General features: G+C 41.7%; 1 protein-coding gene and 1 non-coding gene across 2 annotated transcripts in view; both read right to left on the reverse strand.

The window, feature by feature from the left end:
- Laptm4b (lysosomal protein transmembrane 4 beta) overlaps positions 1-24,179 on the reverse strand; it is a 64,208-nt gene that overhangs the window by 39,356 nt on the left and 673 nt on the right. The window contains exon 2 of the mRNA XM_005316317.5: positions 1,563-1,674. Within this exon, the coding sequence (XP_005316374.1) occupies positions 1,563-1,674 (112 nt within the window). The remainder of the gene's footprint in view (positions 1-1,562; positions 1,675-24,179) is intronic.
- Positions 2-108, reverse strand: LOC120883801 (U6 spliceosomal RNA). Its single transcript, XR_005725996.2, has one exon. It is a non-coding gene; the product is annotated as a U6 spliceosomal RNA (small nuclear RNA).

Genomic DNA, 24,179 nt, shown 5'->3' on the forward strand with positions numbered 1-24,179 from the left:
CTTTTAATAAGGAAACTTCACAAAAATGCATGTCCTCTTTGCTCAGGAGCCATGCTAATCTTGGCTATATGAGTCCAATATTGGTCTATGTGCTGCTGAAGCAAGCACGCTAGGCACTTTTCATGTAGTAACTCACTTAATCTTCACCTACAACCCCATTAAGTAGGTAGAAACTTCTATTAGTTCCTTCAGAGGGGGAAACTAAGGCACACAAAGATAAGTGATTAAATCAAGGTTAGTAAACTTAACACACGGCAGGATCAGGATTCAAACTGGCTTCTAGCTATAGAGTCTACATGCCTAATAAGGATGCTGGGTTGAGTCACTTAAGTCTAGTTTTCTCCCACAAGTTATGTTCCCATCTCCTGACCCCTGACTTCCTCACCTCTAAAGACTAACAGTCATCTTGTCAATCTGGAGACTGAATCATCTTTGATCTTTCCCTTTCTCTTATTGCCCAGACCACCAACTTCTGTCTCTCCATCTCCAGTGCCATCTAGACTGTAAAAATGGCCCCAAAACCAAACTCCCAGGCTCTGTGCTTGCAGTCAGTCTCTAAATGCACTCTCAGAAAAAAAAAAAAAAAAAGGACTTAAGATACATATCATTTTATGCATTTACCAAAAGCACTGAATAGCTTTTTCTCATTCTAAGAATAAAATCCACAATCCTATCTTTCAAATGTTCCTGTTCTCTTCTTAAATTGTATCTTTGTACCTTGGGCCACACTCTCTCCTCCTTAATTTGCCTTCCAGCCACTTCTTCCAACTCACATGAATTTTTCTTTCTTTTTTTTTTTTAATTTTTTTGAGAGAGAGAGAGAGAGAGAGAATTTTTTTTTAATATTTATTTTTCAGTTTTTCGGCAGACACAACATCTTTGTTTGTATGTGGTGCTGAGGATCGAACCTGGGCCGCAAGTATGCCAGGCAAGTGCGCCACCGCTTGAGCCACATCCTCAGCCCTCACATGAATTTTTCAAAGCCAAATGATGTAAACACTTGTGCCCAATCTTCTGTCTAGCATTCTGCACAGCTTTGCCCCTCAGCTGGAATGCAGCATGACTACCGTGTTCAATGCTCAGGCTGCAGATGCCTGGGAGCTGGTGCCTCCTCCCCACTTTCCCCACACCCACAGCCCATTTGCTGGAAAGAGGCCTCAAATTCAACAAATAAAGAGCAACAGACTTTCTAGAATGGAACATCATCATTTCCTGGAAGAGAGGTAAATACCGAAATGCACAATGAGATACCCATACTTCATTTAATCTTCCTTCCTGCCATTGATTCCTTCTCCTAAAATCGGTCAAAAGGCCACATAAAAAGCCTGTAACAAAATAATAACTTTTTAAAAAATGGATAAAGTAATTCAGAGCAAAGATAAAACATGGGCAGCACAAAAACTATTCCACTGACTTCATTTTTAAAAAGGAAAAGAGAGCTCAAGTATCAGCTCAAGGGGGCCTGTGAATCAATATTTGTTACCTAATAGGAAGGACACGCAGCTGGCTTCCCTGCCCTTGTAAATCCCAAAATAACTACAATTGTTATCTGATGTACTTACTGGCGTCATCCATGAACTCAAAGTCCCCTCCTAGTTCAGTACTTGAAAAATGGTACTGATCTGGATCAGCCAGGGCGCTGAGTAAAATCAACAGTACCACCGCATTGATGATCTGAAATAAGAAAAAATAAATAAATAATAAAACCTAGAGGAACCATATGGAGTTTAATTTCACAGCGGCTTTACTCTCCACACTAGGCTTTGCTGTTGAGGGAGCTGACATGGGTCCCCAAGACAGGAGCACCTTTCAGTGTGGACACAGACAAGGGCAACAAGGTTGATGCCCAGATGACAGGTGGGCTTACCTGGTTCGCCCCACCCTACCCCTGGGCCCAGTACCAGAGAGACAACAGCGGCTAAAAACACAAAAACTCTGCAGTCAGTCAAGCGCGCTCAACCCAAGCTTTTTCAGGTGATCATTTTTCACAGGATCAAACCATGGGAGCTGTGAGACCTTCCAGGAAACTTTCAGAGAACAAATGGAAAGCTACTGTCTAGGGCAGGCCCACATCTCCATCTTCTGGATTTTGCAGAGTATACTGCCCTCAGCTTGTCCAGTAGAAATCCTCTTCATTCCTTAAGCTCTCCCTGCTCTGCTCCTCCTTTTCTCTATTCTCTACAGTATCACCATTAATAACTGAAAATGGACAATACTCAGGCACCATGCTAAGCACAGTATGAGGATTCTCACTCTTAAGCCCTACAATAACTAAATGAGGTAGGTGCTAAACCAGGCACACCTGAAATCCCAAGTACTCAAAAGGCTGAGGCAGGAGGATCCCAAGTTTGAGGTCAGCCTGGGCAACTTGGTGAGACCCTGTCTGAAATAAAATTAAAAGGGCTGGGGGGGGGGCTGGGGATGTGGCTCAAGTGGTAGCGCGCTCGCCAGGCATGCGTGCGGCCCGGGTTCGATCCTCAGCACCACATACAAACAAAGATGTTGTGTCCACCAATAACTAAAAAATAAATATTAAAAATTCTCTCTCTCTCTCTCTCTCCTCTCTCTCTCTCTCTTTAAAAAAAAAAAAAAGGGCTGGGGGGATAGAGCTGGGGATGTGGCTCAAGCGGTAGTGCGCTGACCTGGCATGCGTGCGGACCGGGTTCGATCCTCAGCACCACATACCAACAAAGATGTTGTGTCTGCCGAAAACTAAAAAATAAATATTAAAAATTCTCTCTCTTATAAAAAGGGAGGGGGACTGGGGATGTAGCTCAGCGGTAGAGTACTTGCCTAGCATAGAATTCAACCCCAATATGGCCAAAAAAAACCAAGAACAAAATAAGTGATTCCTATTTTGTAGGAATAGAGAAAACTGAGGCTGAGGTTAAGAACATTGCCCAAACCAACAAATTGCAGCTAACAAATTGCAGAGACAGGATTTGACTCCAGTAATTTCAATTCCAAAACTGAACCTCTTAGAAAGTCTCCCATTCATGCCTTGCAAGCTGATGTATCTTTGAGCTCACCATCTTCATCCCCCACATCCAACCAATTGCAAACTCCTGCCCACTCGACCTCTGTATTTCTATTTCCTTTATTTTTCCTAACTGTCCTTGCTGAGAAAGACTCAAGTGTACCAACTTCTATGGGGCTCTGGGAGAAGTATTCTAGAAATTAAGCAAGGAACTGACTGAAACTGGTTGTTTTTCTTTAAGTTTAGAAACTTATGATCCATAAACTTTAGTCATGGAGTAAAGTGAATAACCTTCATACACAGAGAAAGAGCTGTTTATTAACAACATTAACTAAAGGTGCATATTTGGAAACACCCCATCCCAGAAGAGGTTGATTTGGAGAATGAGGTTACTTGGTAAAAACCTATTTTAAAATGGCAATCCCAAATGGCTATTATTACGGGTATTTGGAGTTTTTTCCCTTCATTTTCCAGGGGCACTCAACCACTGAGCCACATTCCCAGACCTATTTTGTATTTTTTATTTAGAGATAAGGTCTCACTAAGTTGCTTAGCGCCTCACTATTGCTGAGGCTGGATTTGAACTCATGATCCTCCTGCCTCAGCCTCCCAAGCCACTAGGATTACAGGCATGCTCCATGGCACCAAACTGATTGTTTTTGAAAAAAAATTATAGTAATAAAAATAGCAACTCCCCAGAGTACACATATGTATAATTACTTTAAAAAGACACAAAACAAGCATGTGGTTAAACTTTTTAAAAATATACAACAGTCACCCAGTCACCCTTCCCACAGTAGTTATTAAAATTGCACATTTTGTTTCTCTCCAAAGACAGACAACAAACACCTCTTAACACACTCTGAACAGAGTATGATTAGCAAACTACTTGAAGAAAACTTCAGGCTGGATACGGTGACACGTAAATGTGATCCCAGCAACTTTGTAGGCTGAGGCAGGAGGACTGCCGAGTTCAAAGCCAGCCTCGGAAACTTAGTGATACTTTGTCTCAAAAGAAAAACCACTGAGTTCAATCTCTGGTACCAAAAGAGAAAAAAGAAAACTGTTCTGAACATGCACAGGTGAGTCCTACAGTGGACATCACTGTGGTGCGCAAAGATGTTACTTGATAAAGTGTCAGGTTTTCTTGGCATTTCATTCCCTCTATTCTCTTATGAAAGACAATGGAAAGTAAGATCCAATGAAATTTCATAGGAATGTGCCTTGGAAAACACAAATGTGGGATTCATGGGTGAAATTTAAAGGAGGGGTGGAGGAGGGAAGGCAAGAAAAAAAGACAAGAGCTGGACGGGAGGCTGAGGCAGGAGGACAAGAGAGATCAAAGCCAGCCTCCGCAACTTAGCAAGGCCCTAAGCAACTCAGCAAAATCCTGTCTCTAAACAAAATATCAAAAAGCAGGGGGTGGGCTCACTGAGTTCAATATCAAGTACAAAAAAAAAAAAAAAAGATGATGAAGAAGAGGAGAAGAGTTAGTGCCATGCTGAGCCTGGCTAAGGAAACAGAGGGCCACTTGAAGAATCCTGTAAGGGCCACTGAAGAATTTGGATTTCACTCTAAGTGTAGTAAGGGAAGAATGTCCTCTGCCTAGAGGGAAGGAGTGAACATATGTAAAACACCTAATGACAGTGACTGCCTGTCGCGCGCACACTGCAACAAGAACCCAACAAGAACCGTAATAGCTCTTGTCTGGCATCAGGAAACTCACCTGTTTTCCAGATCTAGCAGCTGCTTTCCTGTCCTTTCAGTTCCAAGGAAATCTGTCACCTCTTAATCAGGCTTCCTCATCCCGACAGTCGCTAACTGCCTACAACATATCAGGTACTTTGCTAAGTGCTTAGGAAGAACTCCAAGGACTCAGAATAAGAGGTGAAAAAGTCGTGTACCCAAATAACACAAAGCGTAAAAAAGAGTAAGCATGACAAGAGTTCAGAGAAAGAATTAAAGCTCAAGGAGAAAGATAATTCAGAAACCTGGAGCTGAGGCAGGTGACAGAAAATTGTAAAGGAGATGGCAGTACTTAAGCAGGGACTGGAATGACCAGCAGGATTTGGAAAAGAACAGTTCCAAGCATGAGAGAGGACATGGTAGGAAGGAGGGACTGAAAAGAGCAAGCTAGCTCAGTTTGGCTGGAGCATGGTGGGGTGGGGTGGGGGTAAGGGGTCCATGAAGGAAACTCTTAGCAGAAGAAGCTAGAGGTGCAGGATGGGGGCCAGATAGTAAGGAGCCCTCAAAACAGGGATAGGGATGGGGAACTTTGTTCTATTAGCTCCTCAGATAACGTAAAGCCTTTGAGGTGGGACGTGATGTATCATAACTATGTGGTTAGGAAGCTAAAACTGACAGCGGTGGGGAACCTAAAAGGAAGGAAGGGACTCTGGAGACTGCTGTTGAGAGGTGATAATCTTATCCACTTCATCTATACTTCCCCGACAACCCTGTAAGACAGCCCTATGAGACTTATCTCCCATGTTAGCTGGAGAAGTTAAGTACCTTGACCTTGGGTCCCTGCGTGGCAGAGCCAAGGTTGGGACCCCAAGGCTTGCCACATGGAGGCAGAATCTACAGAGATGCATAACTGACCAGATGCAAAGATGAAGGATAAGGGAAGCCAACAAGACTCTGAGAAGCCTGGAAGCCAGAAGTTGTCTTGTCATTAACAGAAATCAGGAAGGTTGCTAGGGGGACTACGAGAAGGTTGATTTTAGATTCACTGTCCAGTGCCTACCTGAGGGATAGCCATATAATCAAGCTGTTGGCTGCTCTACCTGTCCTCTGACCGCCTCTCATTATCCAGCTCAGGTACTCATGCGGAGCTGTGACTGCTTGGAACATTTCTGCTTTTCCCACTTAGTCTCTGTAGCTTCCACCCTAGTCTGACAACAGAGTTCTGGCTACTGTGTGTCCTCTCCCTGAGGAGATCCTGGTGCCCATGCCTGACTCTGCCCAGCTTTACTTGGAATAATCATATCCACCCCCCAATCTCAGCCTTGCGGCCTTTTTGATGTTCACAGCTACCATGGGTCCTGGGGCCAAGGCTCTTAAAGTTGCCCCTGCATTTTGTGAGGTATCCAAATAAAGGAGACAGAGAGAGAACCCCCAAAGAAAGATGGTAAGATCTTCCCCTCTACGAATGACTCACCCCTGCGCTCTTTAATCAGAAGGAGGGATTTTCCAAACAGAAGATCTGTGGTGCTGAGTCTTTACTGTGTTATTATGTAAAACCTCAATAGTTGGATGGGAATTTGGCACATCAAGGATAAAGCGGATTCTGGGGAATGACCCATGAGGACCTGGGGGTGGGGCTAATCATAGCAACGCGGTCAGATGGTAAAGTTCAAATACAAGTTAAAGAACATTGGGTAAGGAGAATTTCCCAAAAGGAGAAAAGAGAAATCACCCAATCATCAATTTTGACCAAGAATGAAATAGCACCACAAATGAGAACCAGGAAGATGGCCAGGAGCAGTTACGTAATGACCACAGTTAATCTCAATACAGAAGACAGGAGAGGGCACGTTCAGCCCTCCTTCAGTTACTGCTCACATGCATTTGGTTTCCTTTGTCTGTTTTGACATGTCGTGTACAAACTGTTCCTGGGGTGTCACATATTTTTCCTTGTTCTTGACAATGATTACTTCCACATGTAAATAAATTCAACTTCTATCCAATTACTTAAGGGGTATGTTCTCCCAGGGATCCAAAAGAGCTTTCACCCTTAAATCATGTATCAGTTCCAAAATGAAGAGAGATTTGCGGCTTGAAAGAGGAATGGTTGGTTGGTACTTTTTTTTTTAAAGCCTCCACAAAAGACCCTTGAGGAGGAGCTGGGGCTGCTCAGTGGTAGAGCGCCTGCCTCGCCCATGTGAGGCACTGGGCTCGATCCTCAACACCACATAAAAATTAAAAAATAAATTAAATAAAAAATTTTTAAAAAGAACCTTAAGAACGGGGTTGGGGATGTGGCTCAAGTGGTAGCACGCTCGCCTGACATGTGTGCGGCCCGGGTTTGATCCTCAGCACCACATGCCAACAAGGATGTTGTGTCCGCCGAGAACTAAACAATAAAACATTAAAAATTCTCTCTCTCTCTCTCTCTCAAAAAAAAAAAAAAGAACCTTAAGAACACTCAAACCCATGGAGATAGTAATTAACACAGAAAGTTGAATCCAAAAAACAATCACCACAAACTTTTATAATAATGAAAACTTGAAAGTAGAATGGCTAAATAACATTACAGCAAGTATCAGACTCCTTTGCAAGCATTAAAATCATATTTTTAAAAAGGTTAATGAGAGGCTAGGGCTGTAGCTCAGTGGCAGAGCACTTGCCTTGCAAGTTCGAGGCACTTGGTTCGATCCCTAGCACCACATAAAAAATAAAAATATTGTGTCCATCTACAACTAAAAATTATTTTTTAAAAATAAGTTAATGATAAGAAAATATTCACGGGCTGGGGATGTGGCTCAAGCGGTAGCGCGCTCGCCTGGCATGCGTGCGGCCCGGGTTCGAACCTCAGCACCACATACCAACAAAGATGTTGTGTCCGCCGAGAACTAAAAAATAAATATTAAAAATTCTCTCTCTCTCTCTCTCTCTCTCTCTCTCTCCACAAGTCAGGCACATGCCTATGATCCCAGTGACTCTGATGACGCAGAAGGATCAAAAGTCTAAGATCAGCCTCAGCAACTTAGTGAGACCTGTCTCAAAAAATAAAAAGAGCTGAAGATGTAGCTCAGTGGTAAAGTACCCTGTGTTCAAACATCAGTACCATGTACCCCCCCACACAAAAAATCTAAACTTTAGAACTCTCAAAATACATTTGGAATAAGAAAATAAAGCCCTCAACATACTCCTGTTTGTTGCTATTTCAACTCAATCATGGTATTTGGGCAGGGGTGGGGGTGGGGCTGGATTTACCTAATCTTATTTGCCTAAGAAATTAACTAAATTAACTCCAACTCTGTGCTGAACTCTCCACTGGAAACTGGGTTATATGGAGATGATTAAGATATGATCCCTGCCCGTAAGGATTAGTAGTTCGCTGGGAAAAACACACTTCACCTGCCAAGTAAAATGTAAAATAAATGCTGTAACATTTATTTAACTCATTCCTTCAACTATGCACACATGATTAAGCAACAACATATGCCAGAGATTATGCTAATCATCACATATATATTATGGCAAACCCCAAGGTAGCCCATTATCCTACTGGGGTAAAGAATCAAATAAACTTGAAGCTCCATTCAGAGTGAAAATGAACTCTGCTACACTAGCAGCGAAGGGTGGTGGTGTGTGGTTGAAAGAATTTACAGGAAGGTGACATGATTAACACCAGAAAGTAACAGACTTGGAAATCTCGAGACAAAAGTCATGGCAAATTTTAAGGTATCAGACGAAGTGACTAAGAACTGTTAAGAAAAACTCCAAGAAACACAAACATGAAAATGGTCCTCTGAGCTGGATAATAATGGCACTAATGTTTCAAACTGCCAGGCAGAGCGGCTCATGCTTATAATCCTGGCAGCTTGGAGTTCAAAGCCAGCCTCAGCAAGAGACCCTAAGCAACTCAGTGAGACTCTGTCTCTAAATAAAACAGAAAATTGGGCTGGGATGTGGCTCATTGGCCAAGTGCCCCTAAGTTCAATCACTGGTACCCACCTCCAAAAAAGCCATACTTAAGCAGCTGAGCCTCCATATGAAGTGGGGTTACTATTTACACCATTTGGGCACTAACTCCAGAGGAAACCTGAACACAATGAGACTCAAATGGTGACTCTGATCACAAGTGTGAAATACGCTCTTCCCAGTAATACACTTTCTTCCAAGAAGCCACCACACCCCATTCACAAGCCCTGGCCAACTCTGCTAACTGATCTCTGGCAGTAGGCTTCAGAATTCTTCTCAAGGGAGTGTTCCAGGCAGCCACTCTCAGTTTCTCAGTAAGTTGGTGTATAAAATGAAACCAGCCTGCCACCGCAGCAGAAGCAATCCCAGTTTCTCTGAATGGATGTGGCTGGGTTCTGGTCTTCATTCAGGCCAGGACGCCATTATATACTCTGAACACAGGTCCATGTTAATTAATGAGAAAGGTGTCTAGACAGTGGACAAAGGCAAAGGATGGTCCCCTTGCAGAGGCAACAGCAAGGCTATCCAAAGAGTAAGTGGGAGACTCAGGAGTGCAGGATGTGGGAGTCAAGTGTGAGAGAACATTTTGAATTTCTGAATAGAAAGAGGCAGACCCAGCTCAGAGCCTAGTTTGGGGGATGGGCAATGAAGAGCTAAGCTCTGTACATAAAAATATGAAGTACTCGGAGATTCAGAGGATGTAGAAAAAAACAGGGAGTACAAAATGGCCAAATTAATTTTTTGGTGCTACAAACAAGGTGTTCTGTGTGTTCTAACACACTGTTCCCAGGAGGTTGGTGAGGCCCTATTTGTAGCAGCCTACTGCAACAACTTGGATTAGCATAAAATATGCTTTCAAACACTGAAGTCATATTTTTTTACTCCCTGTTTAGTTTTTTTATTTTTAATATTTTTTAGTTGCAGATGCTCACAATATCTTTATTTATTTTTATATGGTGTTGAGGATCGAACCCACTGCTTCACACATGCTAGGCAAGTGCTCTATCACTGAGCTACACCTCCCAATCCCCCTAATTAGTTTTAACATACATGTTAAGAGTGCTTTCTTTCTATAAGCTGTTCACCAAAGACAAAAGCGAAACTCATAAAACAGAATGAAAGTAAAGAGAGAAAGTAACAGGCTTAACCAATTATAAATTTTTTATTCCATTCAAGAACAGGGCTGTAGTGCTGGAGTTGTAGCTCAGTGGTAGAACACTTTCCTAGCATGTGTGAGGCACTGGATTCTCAGCACTGCATATAAATAAGTAAATAAGTATCTACTGACATTTTAAATATTATTTAAAAAAAAAAAAAGAATAGTACTGTAGGCCAGGCGCAGTAGCACATGTCTGTTATCTCAGTGGCTGGGGAGGCTGAGGCAGGAGGATCACAAGTTCAAAGCCAGACCCAGCAAAAGCAAGGCACTAAATTACTAGATGAGACCCTGTCTGTAAATAAAATACAAAATAGGGCTGGGGATGTGGCTCAGTCATTGAGTGCCTCTGAGTTCAATCTGGTACCCCCACACACACACACACACAGAAAAAAATAACAGGGTATGCTGGGCGCAGCAGTGCACACCAGTAATCCCAGCCACTCTGGAGACTGAGACAGGAGGATCACAAGTTCTAGAGAAGCCAGGTAATTTTGTGAGACCCTGATTCAAAATAAAATAACAAGGGTTGGGGATGCAGCTCAGTGATAATGAACCCCCCCCCAAAGAAAACCCTGTTATTAAACTGTGCTTTACAGTTAAATTTTCTAATGGCAACACTTTCAACCCATCCAAAAACAAATTTTAAAATTAAAGTCAAAGATGGAAACATCTTTCTAGAATTGAAAGAAAAAGCCATCTTGACTATTAACTTTTTTTGAAAAGTCTTAATCACCAAACTATATCAAACACAAATATATATATATATTCCAACCACCTCTTAGACAAAGAAATGTTTTGTAATCATAATGCTGAACTGTAGAATATGCCTTTTCCTTTCCAAATATTCATCACTATGAATCTAGGTAATGGAACATTTTTCAAGATAATGTCAATATTTGATGTTATTCTACAAAAAACACTATCAGATTACTTTAAAAATCTATGGTTTTTGTTCTTAGTTGTTCTCAAAGCAAACTATTGAAAAGATTATCTAGTAAAGTATCTGTTGCTAATATAAATTTGGAAAAATCTGGGGCTGGGAATGTGGCTCAGGCGGTAGCGCGCTCGTCTGGCATGCGTGCGGCCCGGGTTCGATCCTCAGCACCACATACCAACAAAAATGTTGTGTCCGCCGAGAACTAAGAAATAAATATTAAAAAATTCTCTCTCTCTCTCCCCTCTCTCACTCTCTCTTTAAAAAATAAATAAATAAATAAATAAATAAATAAATAAATAAATAAATAAATTTGGAAAAATCTTTTTAAGATTCTATTCTTACTTTCATATGGATTTCAGAATATTAAGATTTTTGTTCAATACATTTTGAAGGAATAAAAACTAACCAAGTTTTAACTATAAAGGAATTTTTTTTAAATAAGTTATACTCCACATATGTATACTTTTATTTTACTTAAAGGAATGATTCTAAGAAAAGGAGTTTTGCATCAGTAATGTATGTGTCTGTTAAACCACTGCTACCCGAAGTGTGCTCTACAGACCAGTAGCTTCAGCATGACCAGAGCTTAAGGAAGGCAGAACAATAAGACCCATCCCCATCAGCAGGAATCAAATATCCAGTCAGACTGACAGCTGGATTCTCAGCACCAAAACAGAGGTCAAAAGACAGCAGGACAGCTTCAGTGTACTAAGAGACAAAACCTGTCAACTTAGATTTGGATATCCGGCAAAAAATATCTTTCAAGAATAAGGGTCAAATAAAAACATTTCCAAAGAACTATCAGAATTCACCACTTACACTAGGGCTGGGGTTGTGGCTCAGCGGTAGAGCAGGTTCGATCTTCAGCACCCCATAAAATAAAATAAAGGTACTGTGTACAACTAAAAAAATTTGAAAATTAACCATTTACAGATACTCACTAAAGGAAATCTGAAGTACTTCTTTTTTTTTAACTTTTTTTTTTTTTGAGAGAGAGAATTTTAATATTTATTTTTTAGTTCTTGGCGGACACAACATCTTTGTTGGTATGTGGTGCTGAGGATCGAACCCGGGCCGCACGCATGCCAGGCGAGCGCACTACCGCTTGAGCCACATCCCCAGCCCCTGAAGTACTTCTAATAGGACAGTAATCATAGACAGCAGGTCTGCAGTGTAAAACAGAATGACGGACCACAGAGATTCATTGTCTTGGGGGTTCAAGTATCCTTTTCTTTGTGTGTGTGTAGTTGTAGATGAACAGAATACCTTTATCTTATTTTTTTATTTTTATGTGGTTTTGAGGATTGAACCCAGTGCCTCACGCATGCTAGGCAAGCGCTCTGCCACTGAGCTCCAGCCCCAAAGTATCCATTTTTTTAAATAAAAAATTATAGCAACTGTAAAATAAGACAATATTGGACAAAGAAAAATATAAATATGTGTATGATTTTAAACATTGTACTGTCAATGTTTAGAGAAACTTTTTAAAAAGACAGGGCTGCGAATATGGCACACACCTGTAATCAAGCTATCTGGGAGGCTGAGGCAGGAGGATTACAAATTCAATGCCAGTGTCTACAATTTAGTGAAACCCTGTCTCAAAATAAAAAAGGGCTGGGGATGTAGCACACCTGGATTTAATCCCAAGTACCACTAAATAAATAGATAGATAGATAGATAGATAGATAGATAGATAGATAGATAGATAGATAGATAGGAGGACACAAAAAACATAAGATATAAATGACTGGAGTTAGAGAACTTGTATTACTCAAATGAAAGGCAAAAATAGTAACTCTGGACTTTTGATAAGTGTACATATTAAAAACCTCTGGAGTGAGGGCTGGGAAGGTAGCTCAGCAGTAGAGCACTTGCCTAGCATGTGTGAGGTCCTGGGTTCAATCCAGTATTGGGGGGAAAAGAATCACAAATGAACCACTCAAGTATTTCTACTATTTGAGTGTGATTTCCAATATAGAAAATAGGAACAAAAAATGGATAAGAAAAAAAATCAAGTCTATCTGAAACACAGCAACAACAAAAAAAAAACAATTAAGTAAGTCCTCATATATTAGTAATCAGTGTTAATAAGTTGACTATTTTTTTCCAGTTGAAGACACACTGTCAGAGAGCTGTAATCCCAGCAACACTGGAGGCTGAGGCAAGAGAATCACAAGTTCTAGGCCAGCCTCAGCAATTTAGCACTAAGCAACTTAGTGAGACTCGAAGTTTAAAAAAAAAAGGCTGAGGCTCAGTGGTAAAGTGCCTGTATTTTTTTTTTTTCCTTTAGAGGACACTAATTATGACTGTGGAATGATTTGAATACTTACTAACTTTTCATTTGGTACTGGGGTTTAATTCCCAGTACCCACCCCCCAAAAAAATACTGTCAGATCAACACTCTGGCCTCTATCTTCAAACCCTCTTTTATGTCTTATCAGAGTGCCACACATCCTTCTTTGTACCATTTACGACAGCTATGTTCCTAGTGACTTGTGTTATTACCAGAATATATGAATTACTGATTAATATTTATTTCATCTGCTCCACCACAGATTCCATGCTGGCAACGACTGGGTCTATTTTGAATCAACACTCTATGTATTGCCAGCACCTGGCACAATTTCTAACACACAGGAAGTCTTCCGTAAAACCTGCAAAAGGAAGAGGGAAGAGGAATGAGGAAAGGAGGAAGAGAACAAAGAAACAAACTAAGCCAGGTGCGGTGGTGCACACCTGGAACCCCAGTGGCTGAGGAGGTTGAGGCAGGAGGATGGAGTTCAAAGGCAGCCTCAGCAACTCAATGAGGCCCTAAGCAACTCAGTGAGACTCAAGGATGGGGGTGTAGCTCAGTGGTTAAGCGCCCCTGGGTTTAATCTGTAGTTATATAGCTTCATGGACAAGAGAGTGATCCTCAGAGGCTTAGAAATAAGGCTGTCCTTAGACAGGAGATCAGCCTAGTTGATGCCCACCCTCATCTGTTTCCTGTTTAGGCTTATCGGATATAAACTGCCTATCCAGCCAGGCACGGTGGCACATACCTCTAATCCCAGCCACTCAGGAGGCTGAGGCAGAAGGATCACAAGTTTTGAGACCAGACTGGGCAGTTTAGGAAGATCCTGGATCAAAAAATAAATTGTGTGGGCGTGGTGACTCATGCCTGTAATCCCAGCAGTTTGGGAGGCTGAGGCAGGAGGATCACAAGTTCAAAGCCAGCCTCAGCAAAAGAGGTGCTAAGCAACTCAGTGAGACCCCGTCTCTAAATAAAATACAAAAACAGGGCTGGCAATGTAGTTCAGTGGTCAAGTACCCCTAAGTTCAATGCCCAGTACCAAAAAAATAAAATGGAAATGTAGCTCAATGGTAGAGAACCCCTGGGGTTCAATCCTTAGTATCAAAAAATATAAATACACACACACACACACACATATATATATTTTTAAATAAACTATAACATCTCTTGGTCTTCCTGGTAGCTAAGTTACACCTTCTTTTTGGTTACTGGCATATAAATGGAAGAGAGGTGTGTAAATCGCTGAGATTACAGGTGTATGACACTGCACTAGGCTAGTAAATCTTAAAGTTACTGTAAATTCACTTGCTCATGAGAACTGCCCTGAGCACTGTTCGTAAACCTACGCAATGTACTAACGCACGTACTTTTAGAATAGATACAATATTTTAAGGAACGTATAATAAAGGGTACATTCCAAATGTTACTTACACAGAAGAGATTGTGTCACCTCAAGATTCTGAAGACCAGATCACCATAAACTACTTGTGATCCATGACCAAAAAGAACTGAGTTCACCAGACTGGTGTTATTCCCATGTGCATTACTATGCCTACCCCTCACAAAGTTTCCCTTAAAAAGAGCCCTGGGCTGGGGATATAGCTCAGCTAGTAGAGTGCTTGCCTCGCATGCACAAGGCAGTGGGTTCAATCCCTATCAACAACAACAAAAAAAAGAAGAGCCCAAGCCAGGCATGGGGGCATGCCCCTATAATTGTAGCAACACTGGAGGCTGTCGCGGGAGGATCACAAACTTGAGGCCAGCCTTGGCAATTGTCAAGACCCTGTCTCAAAATAAACAATAAAAAGGTCAAGGGATGTAGAGCAGTGATAAAGCACTCCTGAGATCCCAAAAGCACCTCAGTCTCGAGATAGCCCAGAGTGTACTGTCACCTATCACTTTTCAATAAAGCTCTTCCCCTTTAAGGACCTAATGGGTTCTTAAATTCTTTTCTACTAGTTATCAAGAGCCTGAAGGGTCAAGAGTAGAGGGGGTGGGTCTTCTGCCTCCAGAGAGGACCCTTGACAGATCCACCAGGCTGTCTAGATGAAAAGTTAGTAAGTATTCAAATCATCCCACAGTCATAATTAGTGTCCTCTAAAGGAAAAAAATACAAGGATCTAAAAATAGAAGTATTCATCTCAATGACAATTATATTTCCCCACTGAAGATGAACCAATTGGCATCCTAGTTTTATATACCAGTTTACTATGAATTCAGTCTGGATAAAACCAGGCATTCAACTTCAGAACACTGACAACATCCTATCTGAAGGTTCAACTAAGGAAGGACAGGTTTTTGGTTTTTTTTGTTTTTTGCTGGGGGAACTGGGGGTGGGGGGGGACTCAGCCACTGAGCCACATCCCCAGCCCCCAGCCCTATTTTGTACTTTTTTAGAAACAGGGTCTCATTGAGTTACTTAGCACCTCCTCTCTTTTGCTGAGGCTGGCTTTGAACTCGCGATCCCTCTGCCTCAGCCTCCCGAGCTGCTGGAATTACAGGCACCCTTACAGGCACCCTTACGGGCACCCGGAGGAAGAATCGATTTTGATCAGCCCATACTCTAGACTTGTCTAGTGGTTTCTTTTTTTCCAACCTGTAAAAACTCCTTGTTTGCAGCCCTGAGCCCTCCGCTCTGGGCCAACAAGGGTATCAGTACCTATTCTGTGCCAAGGGTGCTTTACCACCTCAGCACCAAGGAACCAACCAGTCATGCAATTTCAGCATCTCAAAGTTGGTTTAAAAAGGAAAGAAAGTTCAATCTTATTTTTACTAATAATTTGAAATAATATTTCCAATGCTAATAAAAATTGTAGGAGGTCAGCAGGGTGTGGGAAGCCATTTCTGACACATGATTGGGTGGCTCCCGTTAAGGGTCTGAGGCACTTTGGCTGTGTCGGAGCTTTCCCGGCCCTTTCCTGGTGAGAGAGCCCATCCGTGTGGGGGTGTGCCTGACCACTGACCCCGGGGACCCAATCAATGACCCTGACCTTGGAGTGCAGCCCCCCCTCAACCTTCATTGGATGGAATTCTCCCCTGAATCTACTCCCAGGCATGTTCGCAGAGAGAGAGAGAGAGAGAGAGAGAAGGCAAGAGGACCACAAGTTCAAAGCCATCCTCAGCAAAAGAGGTGCTAAGCAACTCAGTGAGACCCTGTCTCTAAATAAAATACAAAAAAGGGCTGGGGATGTGGCTCAGTGGTTGAGTGCCCAGGTTCAATCCCTGATACCCCCCAAAAAAAATAAATTGCAGGAGGTCATTGTTTTGATTTGAACTCCTGCACTAGCTAGGTCCCACACATAACACTGAAAATCAAAATGGAGAGATGGGATATAGATACAACTCAGTTGGTAGAGTGCTTGCCTCGCATGTACAAGGCCCTGGGTTCAATCCCTAGCACCCCAAAAAAATAAAATGAAATAAAATGGAGTCACTCGTGCTCAGTTCCAGGTCACCAAATGGAATCTAAATTGCTTTATCTGGCCTTCCAAGAAATCAGGATTAAAAGAGCCAAATTTCCCAAACCAGCCAGTGTCAATTGGCAAGATAATGAAGTTCCCTGGACTTTAATCCTTTTACACAAAGAAAGGTAACTGAAGAAACCTGACACCAGTTACTTTCCTGTTGTACAGTTTTCCTGCCTAGCCTCACTAGAGAGTAATTTTGAAACAATCAATTTGCTTTTTATTCTCTGGTTCTGCTTTCTTCATCCCTTTCCATTCTATAAATCCTTATTTTAGAGAATGAGGCAATGCCCAACTCTACAGTGCAAAAATAAAGCCAAGTAACAATTACAAATTATTTTAATTATGGTTTTTGACTGCAAAGCCTGGGTCCTTTTCCCTCTCAGAATTGTGGAACCAATAGCAAGACCTACTACTGACTGAGCAGTGGAGACTTCTACCAGCCAACATTTTAAGGCATTTGAGCCTTTATTCTAGGTGGCAGGGGCAAGAAGGAAGGAAACTGGACTTTTTAAAAATCCAGTATTCCTCACTATCCAAATGGAGTGCACTCCTTAAATCAGATGGTTAAAGTCTGGGTGACAAGAGACACATCATTCACCGACAAAAACCTCCATCTATGTTATTCACACCATTAGCAAATGGAGACCTGGGCTGGAAAGAACAGGTTATCTGCTCTATATTTCATATCTAGACAATTATAACACACCCTGACCTGGTTTCCACCCATCTAAAACAGCCTGCATTTCCATCTTCCTTAAAAGCGCTTATCATATCGCCCCTGTTCATTATTCTTCAATGACTCAATGATTCCCGCTACCCAAATACATAAATCCAAACTCTTTTTAAAAATATTTTGTTGGGCTGGGGATATAGCTCAGTTGGTAGAGTGCTTGCCTTGCATCCACAAGGCCCAGGGTTCAATTCCCAGCACCACCAAAATAAATAAACAAATAAATAAAATCTTTTGTTTTTAATTGTAAATGAACAACACCTTTATTTTACCTTTTTTTTTTTTTTTTTTCCCGGTGGACACAACATCTTTGTTTGTATGTGGTGCTGAGGATCGAACCTGGGCCACACGCATGCCAGGCAAGCGCGCTACCGCTTGAGCCACATCCCCAGCCCCTTTATTTTACCTTTATTTATTTATTTTTATGTAGTGCTAAGGATGGAACCCAGTGCCTCACACGTGCTAGGCAAGCGCTCTACCACTGACCTTCAACTCTGGCCCCTGAATCCAAACTCTATCCTGGTGTTTTAGTCTTTTATAATCTAGTATAGTGGGGGAAACACTAGGCCTAAATAGGGACTATAAGTACCATGAAACAGTCCATATTTTGTCCTGGAACTGAGACAGGGATTTAGGATAAGGAGAAATATGGAATCTTAAAGGGAACACCCTCAACCCACTGAAATGTAGTCAAGCTACTGAGATGCAGAAAACATAGCTGCAAACTTTGGGCTGTGCCTTAGTACAATGAGACACACACAAGCACAGGAAAACTGGGGCAAAATTGCATAGCTCCACACTGGATCCACCTCCAATCCTGCACCTGATATAAATATTGGACCCAACCCATGGCAAGGATTCTTGTTCTTGAGACAGCCCGCATTCTCCCATTGAAGATGTGTCTACCTCTGGCTATGCGTTTGTGCAGCTCATGCTGATCCATCACCTATGTCAAGAACCCCATAAGCCCTGGGAACTCCTTAGACAGGAGACATCTCTTCTCCTATGACAGAATTACGGGCCAACTCATTGAATCAAACAGCTGGAAAAACTATTAATCTTAAATGAGCATATCACCACCTATCCTGTTTGACCCAAGGTTGCTTTGAGGTCTAAATAAGAACAATCGTGAAAACCCACTAAAAACTACCACTCTACAAACATCAGTTTCACTCTTCTGTACCCACACCAAAATCAATAGCTGTTAACACTAGGCATACAAAGAGAAGCCACCAGGCTTGGGTACACAAGCCAGCCACACCTTCAAAGTGAACTGCATTCAAAGTGAACTGATCTGAAAGGCCAGGTCACAAAGCAAATGAGACTAGCTATCCTGACCTCTTTCATCCTTTGCAAACCAACACACTTTAAGAAGAGTGTTTGGCACAAAGAGGCATTCAGTATGTATTTGCTGAGAACTAAATTCCTAACACACGATTATGAAAAAGGATGATAGGTGTGCAAAGGGGGACTCAGCCCAGATGTCAATGAAAAATACTTCCAACTACCAGTACCACATGGTGAAACAGGAAAGGACAAAGGAAAAAGAATGCCTTGTGTGCAGTGAGAAAATCAGATCCTAAGGTAAAAATATTCTTAAGAAAAATAATTAAATAAAAAAAATATTCCTAGGGCTGGGGCTGGGGCTCAGCGGTAGAGCGTTCACCTAGCACATGTGAGGCCCTGGGTTCGATCCTCAGCACCACATAAAAATAAATAAAATAAAGGCATTGAATCCAACTAATATAAATAAAATAAAGGCATTGAGTCCAAATACAACTAAATATATATATATATATATTTTTTTTTAAAGAAATTCCTAAGAAATGTTGACTTTATCCTAAGGAGTGTCCTAAGCAGGCAACTTTCATGGTCTTCCAAACTTTCTCCTCTCCTCCCAGTAATTGTCTGATTCTTTGAGAAATGAATTGTCCCTTGGCTCTCAGGCTGGCTGTTTCAGATAAAGCTAATCTCGCCCCCAGTTCACATTCCTCCTCATCTATTGTTCAAGAGAAGAGGACTATCTCAGACTTAAATTCATCAGCAGATTCCAGGCCTATATCCCTGACCCCAATGTTTGCTTCAGGGACGGACAGAAAAACTTAAGCTTATCAAATCAGAAAGAATTTCAGGGTTTAAAGCCTAACCATCTAAAAGGACAGCCTGGAAGGGGAGGGGGTGGGTGGGAGGGGGTAAGATGTGCCATCACTAATAGGTTAATGTTTAAAGAGGAAAGCCAGTCATTATAGGACAGTAGCCAAGCAAGAGCTAAGGAGAGCCTAAACCAGGAAAATGGTTACAAGAAAACAGAACAGAATAAGGAGATAATCAAAGTGGACTGAGATTTAGAGAAGTTCACCCTCAGTATCTGCAGGGGATTAGTAAGGTTCGGGGCACCCCTTGGATGTCAGAATCCTGGGACACTCAAGTGGCACGGTATTTGCGTAGAATCTAGCACATCTTCCTTACACTGTAGCTTGGCTAGTTTACTTATAAGAGCTAATGCAATGTAAATGTGATATATATTGTTGTTATACTAGTTGTATTGTTTAGGAAATAACCAAGATAGAAGAAATAAACAGGGAAAAGGGAGAGAAAAGGGAAGGAAAGTGCGGCTGGGGTTATGAATCTAAAAGGCCCACTGTTATCCGGAGCTGGGGCCTCTGCAGACACTGAGGTGCTGTGGAGATCTGCCCTCAAGATATATGGAGGCATCTTCAGACATGTATTTCAGAATAAGAATAAGCTTATTGGGGCTGGGGCTGGGGCTCAGCGGTAACGTGCTTGCCTAGTACATGCAAAGCCCTGGGTTTGATCCTAAGCACCATATAAAAATAAATAAAATAAAGGTATTGTGCCTAACTACAACTAAATAAATATATAAGATTATTGAAGGGATAGAAAAAGGGGAAGGGGACACTCTGGAAAGTAATCTCTAATCGTAGTTTTCCTCCAGAAAGTCACTCCCTAGCTTCTGAGAAAGCTACAAATCTTAGAATTGCTGAAAATTCACTCATATATGAAAATTGCCTTCTTTTGATTAAAGCCTTTGTGCAGTGTTCACTACTTTCAGATTAAACAAAGATGATATATTTTAAGAAAAAAATCTATTGTAAGATGGACCTGGTGGCACATGCCTGTAATCCCAGCAGCTCCAAGGGCTATGGCAGGAGGTTGGCCAGTTCAAAGCCAGCCTCAGCAACTTGGTGAAACCCAGTCTCAAAATAAGACATAAAAAGGCTAGGGATGCAGCTCAGTGGTGAAGCGCCTGGGTCCAATCCCTGGTATTTGTAGAAAGAGGGCAAGATGCCAACCTGAAGATCCTGGGGAGGACTATCCTCCATAAACTGAGATCCATGATTGAAGAACTGCATTGACCAAGCTGGTGTCATTCCCAGGACTTCTCCCAAGCCTCACCCCCACAATTCCCAGGCACACCACCCCCACCCAACCCCACCCTAAAGAATGTAGGCCTTCCCCTTTCACATTCTAATAAAGACCTTCCTCTTTGTTAAAATCTGAAGCTTCCTTAAATTCTTTTCTACCCAGGTTAGAGGCTTAGAAGGTTCCAGTAGAGGAATCCTCAGCCAGAGATACTCCCTTGAACTCCCTACAGTGACATTATGAGAAAGGAAAAAAAACCTATACATAGTCAATAATCCGACCGTTGGTTGAATGTGCGGATGCAGAGCTCTCAGATACACAGGGTTGACTGTACTAAGTTTTGTTGGTGACAGAAGAGAGGAACCCCAGACAGCAACCAATCAGCCACAGGTATTTCTTTAAAATCATGATGCCTCTGGAAACCAGGGACAGTTGCTCTTCACTCTGTGAAAATAGACAAGCATCTTACTTGTCTATTCAAAGATGTCTGTAGTTGGGCTGGGGCTGTAGCTCAGTGGCAAAGTGCTTGCCTAGCATGTATGAGGCACTGGGTTGGATCCTCAGCACCACATAAAAATTAATAAAATAAAGACATTCTGTCCATCTACGGCTAAAAAAAAAAAAAAAAAAGATGTCAGTAGTTATTAAGTTATATAATCAACTTTTTCATCTTAGGTAAATTGCCTTTTATTTTTGTTTTAATAAGTTTTGATTTATTATGTATATAAAAATGGATACAGACATATCGTGAAACCATCACTACAACCAAGATAAGGAAAATATTTAAACTTGCCTTAAAAAAAAAAACAACTTAAGTTCCTATTGCCCATCACACCCAAAATTAATCTGAAATAGATCACAAATATAAAAGCTAAAGTTTTTTTTTTTTTGAAGAAAGCTTCCAGAATAAAACATAAGAGTATCTTTATAACCTTGGTATGGGTAGAGATTTCTTAGAACACAGAAAATATTAACCATAGTGGGGCACAGTGGCACACACCTGTAATCCCAGTGACTCAGGAGGCTGGGACAGGATGATCACAAGTTCCAGGTCTTTGCAATATAGCAAGACCCTGTCTCAAAATAAAAATTAAAAAGGGCTGGGATTATAGCTCAGTAGTAAAGCGTTAAATCCCCAGTAACCCCCACACAAAAAAAATAAAATAAAATAAAGGAAAAATACTAATCATGAAAAACGACTGACAATCTGAATTTAAGGCAAAATTTAAAACTTCCATTCCATTAAATATACCATATGAAATATACCATTATGAAAATGAATAAAGAAGCCACATATTGGGCTGTGGCTGTGGCTCAGCGGTAGAGCACTTGCCCTGGCATGTGAGGCACTGGGTTCGATTCTAAGCACCACGTAAAATAAATAAAGGTCTGTCAACAACTTAAAAAAAAAAAATTCTTTTAAAAGCCACATATTGGGGAAAATGTTCACAAAACATTTAACAGAGGACTGGTATCCAAATTAATAAAGAGTTCCTACAAATCAATATGATAAGGAGACAAAGACCAATTAAAAATGAGCAATATATTTCCCAAGGGGAGATATTTGGTCAATGAGTAAAGACTGGTGAGCAGGATGTAGAAAGGTGTGGTGTTCTTCAGTAGCCCTGCTCCCTAGCCAGAGGGCAGTCTTAACAATATGTTGGGGGGTGGGGGGAGTCGGGGCTGGGATTGTGGCTCAGTGGTAGAGTGCTTGCCTAGCACGTGCGAGGCCCTGGGTTGGATGCTCAGCACCACATAAAGATAAATAAATAAAATAAAGATATTGTGTCCAGCAACAACTAAAAAATAAGTATTAAAAAAGTCAAAAATTGTTTTGTGAAATGCAAAAGACTTTCAATGGATTACCTGTTCTTAATGCAAGCTTCTTACCCGTTTACCTAAAGCAGCATTCTTATACACATCTGCTGGAAAGCTTTCTAATTATCTTTCAAAAGGCCATATATTTTCAAATGCTAAGTAAATGCACACACACCAACTACTACTTCCCACAAAGAGCATGCTCAAACAGACAAAGCATGCTGAGTACTCTCCTTTTATCACACCAATACTGTCTGGTTGGATTATAGCCAACAACAGGGCTCAAGCAGATTTATCTTTCCTGTAGATCATGTAGTACATTTGCCTAATGCAGTGCCCTAGATTTTACAAATTACATTCACTGATGCACTTGCAAGTCTGCAGATTTGAACATTTTCAAGGAGGACACTAGACACTTATATAAAATAGTCTTCTTGATCATCAATAAAATAACTGTTTTGAAGCCACTTACCATCCTTTCACTATGATTTTAAATGTCTGTAAATAACTCCTTGGTTTTTAGAAAAGTCGGGGTTAAGCCAATACACTGAAGCTTAATCTGCATTCACACTGCTCCGTAAGAACCTACACAGACCAAAGATCAGTTTGAAAGCTTTTAAAGCTAAAAATTTCTGCTGCATGGCTATGCTAGCCACTGAACTAAAGGAAAGCTGAAACCATGAACAGCACAGTGAGCACCATGTGGGGAGTGGGGGCTCTGAAAATAACACAATTCCACATAATGTCCCTTATATAAAAAGTGACCAAGTATTACCTATGAGCCAACAAATACTGACTCATGCTGTAGTAGATAAGAATGCATTCTCATTGAAAAGTTCCACAATGCCATTTGACTCCCTTTTCCCCAAGTATTGGGAACAGAACCCAGGGGCGTTCCACACTAAGCTACATCCACAACTCTTAAGTTTTTTTTATTTTGAAGGTATCACTAAGTTACTGAGGCTTTTCTTGAACTGGCGATCCTCCTGCCTCAGATTCCTGAGTTGCTGGGATTACAGGCGTGCGTTACCGTGCTTGGATTTTAACTATCCTTTTTAAGGCATTTCCTCGTGCTGCAGCGCTATTCACTGCAAAGGAGCTCGGGTCTAACTCTCATCATGTCACAAAATTCAAAATGCAGAGGAATCCGACTCAGTTGGTGCAGTCTAGGGTTGCCAACAATCATCCAACCGGTGGCTTAGGACAGACTCCATCAGGTTTCCTCACGGTCTCTAGAATCCACTGCTCCCCTTGGAAATAAGACCCTAAAAGTGCCTACCTAAAAACAAAAACAAAACAAACAAAAAGCCAATTCTGCCTGCTGTGCCTGTTGAGAAAAGGTTAAGAGATCACCTGTCCAGGGGCAGGAAAGAGGTGAATGGGTGTGTAAAATGGCTTCCCCGGCAGACTGAAACGCACTAAATTAAAAGCAAATGCCTTCCTAAAGTAAGGGCTTTAAAACAAACAGAGTCGGGTTCCCATTCACAAGGCAAACAAGAACTCCCAACCGTTTCAACGTGGATCCGGACCTGCAAAAGAGCGAACGTCCTGCACACCCGAGGCGATGCGCGCAGGGAGTTTGGGCTGCCGAATTTGCACCCGACCCTACAGGCACCTGAACTGCCCCAGGGTCCCTGGACCCCCACCCCCCACTCCACTGCTGTCTTTACAAAAAAACAAACCCTGCGGGGGTTAGGACGAAAGAGTTCTGCGTCCCCGAGCGCACTTTCACCCGCACCGTGAGACACACCGCAGCCCCGCGCGC

The sequence above is a fragment of the Ictidomys tridecemlineatus genome, chromosome 7, assembly GCF_052094955.1.
Source record: "Ictidomys tridecemlineatus isolate mIctTri1 chromosome 7, mIctTri1.hap1, whole genome shotgun sequence".
Taxonomy (NCBI): domain Eukaryota; kingdom Metazoa; phylum Chordata; class Mammalia; order Rodentia; family Sciuridae; genus Ictidomys; species Ictidomys tridecemlineatus.